Here is a 9,520-nt window from a genome sequence, read left to right on the forward strand (position 1 = left end):
GAATTGCTAATAAAATTTTGGAGAATAAATGGGAAAAAAAGAAGTTTCAGAATGTCTTCAGGATGCATCCACTTTTCTATTATCACTTCTAATGAATAATTTTATAGTTTTTATTCCTCTGAAGTTTCAAAACCAAACCAACAAATATTTACCGACACCATATATGTATAAGAAATTATGCTGGGCAATATTTAGAAGATACAAAAGGGGTTTTAGCTCTTACTCAAAGCAGAGATTTTTAACCTATGGTCCCTGGGGTTAGGAGGTGTTTGCAGAAAGTTCTGGGAGGGCCACAATTGTTCAGAGATTGTTGACAAAATTTGGGAGTGTTTGTGATTTCATCAGAACCCCAAAGGAGTCCTAATCTTCCTCCATTCTCAACTACGTCCACAACAAATGAAGAATCACTGCCAAAATGTACACAATCTAATTGGAAATTCTAGTTGGCAAGGCAATGTTACAATCCCTGTTCAGCAAATAGCTACCGTTAAATGGATAACCCCAGCTTAGTTCTTGTGTAAGACTGCTACGTGAAATTCCAGGCAAAATTTCATGGGATTTAGTAGGCAGCATTTTTTTTTCTGGCACTAGCTTGACATTTTTGTACGGCCTTCCTTCAAGCTATTGGTAAAAATTATGATACGGGAAATGTTGCTTTTGTGGTAAAAACAAAACAAAACAAAAAACCAAACCAATGGTTAGGCAGCTTTCAAGTTATCATACCATTTTGTTTTCAGGATAGCTGATGTTTATACATAAGCCAGTTTTGACTGTCATTGTTCATTTATAAATAGCTTCTAAAAGTACCTGAATTTAGAAGGTTCCCAAGGAGTGCATAGCCATAATTGACTCTCCAGGAAAATGCATCCTAATTGGTATGTGTCCTTAGGCAAGAGTGTCTGTTATAAACAAGCTAGTACACCTCCCAAGGTATGTGGATGAATCTTAGCCACGAACTACACTAATTTGCAGAACTATATAGAAAGATATTTATACATCCCAAGTATTTAAAGTTCTTTAAAAATATGAATTTGGTTATTACACAAAAAGACATACATATAAAATTCTTATTAAGAAGAACCCTACTCGTGGACTTATAAAAGACATGTAAATCATAATAATACAGTCAGGGTTATAAATCAGCTTTTACACATTACCCACTTAGTAAATTGAATTTTTAAAGTTCAGTCCTTAAAACAAGTATTACCTTGAGTTTAGAAATATTTACTTGTCTTCTATCATCATATTCTATCTGCCTAAAATAAATAATACTTTCTGTTACCTTTCATCAAATTTTATACTTCTTTCACTTAAAATGGAGGCATTAATTGTGTACCATTTGTAGGTAACTTTAACCCCAAACTGTAGTAGTATTGAAACAGGTCAATTTAGTTGATTTTAATTTAAATAACATTCTACTTATCCAAAATAGTGATAGGAAGGTAGAAATGGCTATTAGCTGAGTTCAGACCACAGTGGGCTAGTTTCCTATTCATTTTTTGTCCTGTCTGGTTTGTTATGAAAAGACTGCAAAATTCCTTACCTCTTCTTCCTCCTCCTCTTCTGAACTATCACCATCTTCATTTTCTTCAGATGAGTCACTACTGCTCTGAAAATAATATACATGTGTATATATATATATACACATACATACAAATATGTATACAAAACAGCAACTAAAATTTCTTGCTGGTTGAAATAAGATAAAATACAAATACTTACCGATTTGACTGGTTTATTTACTTAGAAGAGGTGTAGGTATTAGTACCACCAACTTGATCGACCTATTTACTTTGAACAGGTCTCATTCTGCTGTGAGAAACAGAGCAGGAGATTGGGCATATAGGGAGTTGGAGAAGGAGTGGAATTTTACAGTGATCGAGACAGAGATCGGAGTACTTCATTTTCAACTCCCAAAGCATTGACACACGTGGGAAAGCTTTTTCAACATGTTGAAAGCTTTTTATATAACCCAGACCAATGGATCACAGAATTGTTTAACTCTGAAAGATCAAAGGCAGTATCTGATCCAATTTAATTTTATGGAGAATGATTCAGAAGCCTCCAAAAGTTGTGACTTCACCAGCCAGTTAAAGGCAGATCTTGGATGATGACATAGATCAGATTGTTTTATTTTATTTTTAAGACATAAATGAAATGATAATGTAGCCTACTATAAAATATAAGTTGTTACCGGAAGATTCTCCTACATAATGAGCTCTCCTGGTGAATTTAAATAAAATTTGATTTCGAGAAATTAAATGTGCATATACTTTTTGTATTTTTCAATCTAATTAAAACTAATCCCTGAAAAAAGGTTAATCTATTTAGTGAGGCAAAAGTTATACAGGGTAGACATAAAGGTCATGTGTAATTTAAAATAGTTTAACATAGTAAATTGCACATGAAGTTTATGGATACCCTATATATGAGAAAATATATTCATTTACTCATTTAGGACATTTTATAGAGTATCATCTCTCTAAAGAGCTTAGCATTGGATGAGAATAAATTAAGCCAAGCACTCTGTATATAAAAATATAATTATAAGTTAATGGGCTTTGATTTTTTTTTTTTTTTTTTTTTGGAGACAGTGTCTCAAGCTGTTGCCCTGGGTAGTGCCACGGTGTCACAGCTCACAGCAACCTCCAACTCTTGGGCTTAAGAGATTCTCTTGCCTCAGCCTCCCAAGGAGCTGAGACTATAGGCACCCAGCTATCTTTTGGTTGTAGTTGTCATTATTGTTTGGCAGGCCCGGGCTGGATTCAAAGTCACCAGCTCTGGTGCATGTGGCCGGTGTCCTAGTTGCTTAAGCCACAGGCACTGAGCCTGAGCTTTGCTATTTTTTGAAAGGAAATAAAATCTACACATCTGTTGTCAGAGCCTTAACAATGATAAAGGAGACTCTTCCTCTCTTTCTCAGGGATACCTTTAAATGAATTTTCCTTCCTTTTCTGCAAACATCCCTAATGGCAACAAGTGTACAAATGGATCCCCAACTGAATATTCTGCCATATTCTGCTCTGCAAATATTAGCTTTGATTCTGATGCCACCGTTAAGGAAGCATCTAGCATTTAGAAAACATCGCTGCAGAAGAACCTCTAACCTCTGGGTTAGAAATTAGATGTGAGAAAACACTCATGTCCCAGTCCCATTCAGAGCTGTCCCTGCTGACCTCATTTTTCAGATGACCACGTCATCCACCCAAGGAAAGGGAATGTTTGTCCCCTGGAGCCAAGAATAACCTTGGGTGGAAAGGGGAATAATTAGACCTGTTCTTCTATTGCCCTGACCTTAATGGCTGTGCCTCTCCTAACCCAGAGGGTGAATAAAGCAAAATATTATATTTGAACTCTTTCTATTTGTTAGCTAAATTAATATAGAGGACAGTACACTTATGCAATCAGCGGAAATGTGTGTGTTTTAGTTACTTTACGTGGTTCTTTACCTCTCGCTCTCTCCCTAACTCAACCACATCAGTCTTCAATCAGTGTCTGTGGTGAGAACGATTCAAAAGCTGTATGAAAGGCCCTGGAGCCTTGGCAGTTTCTTCTTTTCCCCCCTTTCTTTCACATGTAGTATGTGCCTTCTTACGATTTGTCACGAAGATAAAGACTTCACACACAGAAAGACTTCTGAAGTGGAAAACCACTCTGAGAACTCAAAACTCTCATATTATAGCTGAGGTGAGTCCCATAAAAGAAATATAAGATGGAGTTCTTGTTCCCTAAGAGTTCATACACTAATCATTTGAATCATAAAAAGCAAATTTCTCAATTAAAAGAGCTTAAGGTGTTGAGCTTGTATGGAGTTTTGTTCCTAAGCCTAGCAGATAAAGAAGCTATAGTGGACTGTCCATAGCTCTGCAATCCTAATGTCAATATCTAATTGATATTTTAGAAATGATTGTGTATAAACACAGATTTGTTCGAATAAAACACAAATTTCAAAGTCAGTGCAGCTTACTGCATTTGGGGGTGACAATTTGGGCACTAAATACCTAACTTGATATACTTGGGAAAAATCAAATTTTGTAAAGTTGGAGAATACATCATAAATTCTAGGCCAGACAGTTGGATTGGGAGATACATGCATGTTTTCTGGAATTTTATTTTAAAATAACTATCTTAAGCCAAGCACAGTTGCTCACTCTTGAAAGCTTAGCTCTTTGGGAGGCAGAGGCAGGAGGATTTCTTGAGGCCATGAGTTCAAGACCAGCCTAGCAACATAGCAAGACCTCATTTCTATAAAAAATTTAAAAATTAGTCACAGGAGGCCAAAGCAGGAGGGCAGCTTGATCCCGGGAGTTTGAGGTTGCAGTGAGCTATGATGATGTCACTTCTCGCTGGCCAGAGAGGGCAACAGAGTGAGACCCTATCTCAACAAAACAAAACAAACAAAATCCAGCTATCTTACAAATTCTGCATTAGTTGAGATAGATCTATCTGCATAAAATGTATGAAAAAACTGTATATTAAAGATCCACTTGATCTATGAATTTTAAGTCATCAATATTGAAGAATGTAACTTCTAATAATAATATGTCAATATGAACATTTTACTTGGACCACACATCTACCTCTGTAAAAATATCTAGATGGGAATGACTATCCCTAAGTATCTGATATTTCAGAAAAGTTAAGGAGCTAGTCAGAAACTTGAATTTATAATCATTTCTACTCAGTACAAAAAAGAGAACAGAGCAAACTCTCAAATGAGCACTGTTTATTTATGGACTGAGGCGAACCAAAGAATGGAAGACAATTCAGAAAACCCACAATTCTTGTATCATTCATGCTCATATTTCTGTGGCCACACAAATTCCCCATAATTATGATGGTGCTAGAAATACTTTAAGATTATCATTTCCTACCATCATATGAGTTACAGATGGGTTAGCCTAACATATGGTGCAATGGGATCCAAGCCTCCAGGCTGAGGCATTGCTTTCAGCATCCCCGCTGCTTTCAGTGTCCCAGAAGTCCTGGGTCAAATGGTGCATAATTGGTGTCCTGCACACAAACTGTATAGTACTAAAAATAGTGAAGTTCTGGTTTGTTGTATATTTAAAATCAACACCACGCCCTCAGGCTTTCAAAGGCACTCTTCACAGGTAACTCAGTAAAAATGGAAACCCTCATTTTTAGTTGTAGTTATTTTCCTTTTTGTTGACAAATTCTAGGGATGGCTTGTTTTTTTCACAAACTGGTTAGGACACTTCACGAATTTTACTCTTTCCTTTGTAGTTCTTGGACCACACTTCCACTATAATTATGCTCTAATGTATGACTTATTAGTCTAGCGACCTACTCAAATCTTCATCGATTATCATTGATCATCAACGTTTTGTTTTTAATGGTCTCTGATGTCTTTTTCTCCTGCCAATTAGAAGATGCTAAAGTATTGAATATAAAACAGTTGTGTGATAGTGTTGACTCAACTGTAATAATGACATGTAATTAATGACCTTCTCTCTGACTTAATTGTTCACAACTGGTAAAATCGCCCTTTTTATCAGTTAGGAAAACACTTGACCTCAACATGACAAGGTGTTTGTTATTACTATATCATGCTGGACTGGACCTAAATGATTTTACTCTGTGTGGATTTTTGCTTTAAAAGAGAATGTAGAAATAAACTTTATTTTATGACATTGAAAACAAACTTTTTTTATTAGTGAGGAGTCCTTCTGGCTGAATTTCAATAAAAGTTAAGTTTAGTTGTTTTGCAGTTGAATTTGATCCCTTTTAAATTAACATGGAAATTAAACTGAAGAAAAGTTAATTTTTATACTTACCTGAACTGGAAATCGCTTCAGAGCAGGATAAAAGTAGGCATGCTTGTAAAGATAGTATCGAGGCCTGTACTTGAACACCTGTGTAAACAGGGCAATGATATATTCATGGTTAATGTACAGTAAATCTGAAGTCCAATGGGCCAAGGAACTAAGTTAAAATTAATTACCCCATTTTCTTCAGAATCCTCTGGTTTGACTCTTCGATGCAAATTTTTCATCTGTTTAATAGAATATTAAACACTGTTATTTATCCTTTCTTGCACATAAAAAAACAAAAATGGAAATAAGGGTAGATTTTAAATGAAGAACTTACTGAGAAAGCACAGGCCATTCCCAAAATGCTGAGTAAAATTAGAGCAGTCTTCATTTTGGTGATTGCTTCTGGAATAAATGAAGTGGTGAGATTAATAAATATTAAAACTAAGAGCAGAACTTTTCTACACACACTGAAAGATGAAATATTTAATTTGTTTTTATTTCTAATTATCATTTTGACTGCTTAAAACCCCATTTCTGCTTTTGTTCTCAAATTATTCCTTCCTTTTAAGTAGTATAGACTGACTTTACCACATGTTTGAATAATCTCAAGTTCCATATTTGGTTTTAACCTGGTTTCTGTGGTTTGTCACTGGGAGACCATTTCATTACTCCAGGAGTCTTTGAATACTTAGAGCAGAGGTCCACAACCTTTCTGGCACCAGGGACCGGTTTTACGGAAGACAATTTCTCTATGGATGGGGGTAAGATGGGGAGGGGGAAGGGCCTGGAAGTGGAGCTGAGCTGATGTGAGCAAAGGGTTGGGGCTGTAAATATAGATGAAGCTTCAGCTCGGTCCTCACCTCACCTCTGCTCACCTCCTGCTGGGTGGCCTGGTTCCCAACAGGCCATGAGGAACCCTTTTGTCACCAGGGATCAGTTCCACGGAAGACAGTTTTTCCATGGATGGGGGGTAGGGGGATGGGACAGAAGGCTGTGGCACCTTGGTTGCTAACAGGCTACAGACTTGTACCATCCAGGAAGGGGGCAAGGGTTGGGGATTACAGACTTACACTTTGGGGTGGGGGTGGGTCTCTTCATATCATTGACATAGGAGGGTCAACTAAGTGAACTGAATTATTAGTGTAGGTGTATGTTCTGTTTATAATCAAGAACTAAGCAGTTTAAATAATTGCTAAAGCCAATGATTCTGCAGGCAGTTCCCAGCTTCTGTGTAGGTTTTAAACTAAAAATTCATCAACTAAACTGGAAAGTGAAAGCCATTTTCCTATGAATATCTTCTAAAAGTTGATATTTTATGTGTGGAGGGGGTAGAGAGGGAGGATCCATAACATATGAAATGCTATTCTCATAGCCTATGGCATCCACCAGCCACGCCCCTAAGGGTGATTGCATGGGAAGAATTCTTCCAAGTTTCCCCCTGCGATATGAGGGGACAAATTTCCTCAAATTAAGTTGTTCTCCAGTCCCATTTAAGCTTTCCATCTGCTAGTGTGTGAGACTGTGATGGACAGGTCAGGGGCTCTCCAGGGTCAGGGTGATAGGTGTTCATGGAGACCTTAATTCTGTAGAACCTGGAAGATGTAACTCTCAAAGTGGGAATGGTTCCTGAACAATTTTAGGTTTTACACCCATGGAAAGATCTTCATTTTCCCATAGATTCCTCATAAATAAAAATAGGTAGTGAAATCTATCCCATTTTAATTTTATTCTATTTAACAAAATTCTGTTTAAAGATTCTATTAGAGCAGGGTTTGAACAAACTTAGCTGAATGCCTACTAACACACCCCCACTTGCATCTACGTACATATTTAACTGTTGGCCATTTCTCATACACAGTCACAGCTTTGACAACAATTTGGAAGCAATACGTGATGGTGAAGGCAATTTCCCCATAAATACACTTTAAAAAGTAATATTTAAAATGGACAAAATCCTTGTCATACGTTGTATCCTGAGGGTAAAGTTTGTATTCTGTCATCATCACTCAAGATTTATTGCATCTTTACTGAGTATCTGACGGTAAAATAAACATTACACAGAGTAAGGCTTGAGGCCTGGAAGAAGCTATCTTGGGTCCTAAGTTGTTCTATTTGTGTAGCAGAGGGGGGTCTTTTGGTTTGGGTGTCTACATACTTCCTCACAGTCCTCTTTACCTCAGAAGGGAATGGCCACATGGGAACAAAGATGCTTTGCCCCTAAGGGGGCCCATCTGTTTGACAAGCTCACATTGCTATTGGATTGCTCTGAAAAGTGCTTTGAACTTCGCTGCCATCAGCAAACAGGAAGGAGGTTGTTTTCCAGATTTAGGAAAAGGGTTGGAATATTTATAACATTTTAAAGAGCTAAAAACTTAATACATAAAACTGCAGAACGAGTTCTCATTGCATACATTTCTCATAACACACAACAAAAACAACCAGATGAAAACATAGCACAAATTAAAACAGAAGTGATTCATGTAGGCAGCAATTGGCTGCCTACATAAATCTCGTTTTATTTACTTTGTGATTCACCAAAAAGCAAAGACTTTATAGTGACCACTACTAACCCAGACAACAGTTCAAACATTCTTAAAAGATAGTTTTGAGAACTTAATTACAAGTTTTTATTGGGAAGAGAATGATATACTACCAAACTTATTTATTTCTCCACTACTATATATATATATATATATTTGTGCTATAGAAATATGTAATATTAGTGCTGATTTTAGGGCCACAGATATTTACACTTTGAAACCAAATGTATAACAACATACTGAAAATATAATACATATAATGAAGTACGACTAGGTGGAGAGATCCGCATAGAGGTTGGCACTTTTGTAAGTGCAAAACAGTATTACAGTCAGGTTATCTTGAGTGCATCAGAAGGAGGAAACAAACTGCTATCTATGATGTGCAGACACAGAAAGGGAGAAGTATAATCAAGTTCATGAGCATGATATTAAGAACTGATTTACATGCCTTTTGGAGAGAATCTAAGGTACTGGTTTAATAATAAGCAAGTGTGAAATCATCCCATAGCCATTCTACACAATGCAATACCATCCATATTTAAATTAAAAATTCAAAACCAAGTCCAGAGATGTAAACTGGGGAGGGACTTGATTTCAAGGTAAGGAAGGTGTCATATTAAATCTTACCCTTTGGCAGTGCAGGAGAGAGGCTCACGCAGTGAGTGGCACAGATTGAGTATTTCCTCTGCTCACTCACTCCTTTGCTCGCTCCTGCTGGCTATAAACTCTTCTTTGCCTTCCAGCAGCCAATCACTGTCACAGCCAAGGTGATGTCAGAACGTGGATTCTCACCAGAAAACCCCCAAACTTCAACACTCTTTCAAGACACAGGCTCAGAAGAATAAACATGAAACGTGGTTTTAGTGCCAAGAGGTTTGCATTGTGGAATTTAATTGAAGGTTGTAGATGAAGATGAATAGTTTGAGTTCCGAATATATATAATAATATACTGGATTTGAATTGAAATAAATAGCAAAGGATTTAGCCTTTTAAACATTTCATAATTATACAAGTTTTCACTGTGTTGAAAGAAAAGAAACTCACTACCATCAAATACAATCTGGCATTAGTTAGTTTAAAAAAGAAATAAAGAAAAAAAGAAATAAAGAAACTAAATAATAAGAGAAAGAAGCTGATGAACAATTAATATTTTAATATCAACTTTTGTGACTTCTGTGCTTCTGTGACTCATAAATTAAAATT

At 36.5% G+C, this 9,520-nt stretch overlaps 1 protein-coding gene across 1 annotated transcript in view; it reads right to left on the reverse strand.

Annotated features, from left to right (window-relative positions):
* IBSP (integrin binding sialoprotein) overlaps nt 1–9,002 on the reverse strand; it is an 11,314-nt gene extending 2,312 nt beyond the window's left edge. The window contains exons 1-5 of the mRNA XM_012805299.1: nt 8,945–9,002; nt 6,112–6,179; nt 5,966–6,016; nt 5,799–5,876; nt 1,544–1,609 (exon numbers count right to left, since the gene is read on the reverse strand). Coding sequence (XP_012660753.1) covers nt 1,544–1,609; nt 5,799–5,876; nt 5,966–6,016; nt 6,112–6,165 — 249 coding nt within the window. The 5' untranslated portion in view covers nt 6,166–6,179; nt 8,945–9,002. The remainder of the gene's footprint in view (nt 1–1,543; nt 1,610–5,798; nt 5,877–5,965; nt 6,017–6,111; nt 6,180–8,944) is intronic.
* Between the last annotated feature and the right edge of the window lie 518 nt (nt 9,003–9,520).

Source organism: Otolemur garnettii, unplaced genomic scaffold (genome assembly GCF_000181295.1).
Source record: "Otolemur garnettii isolate 467f Iridium unplaced genomic scaffold, OtoGar3 scaffold00039, whole genome shotgun sequence".
Lineage (NCBI taxonomy): Eukaryota > Metazoa > Chordata > Mammalia > Primates > Galagidae > Otolemur > Otolemur garnettii.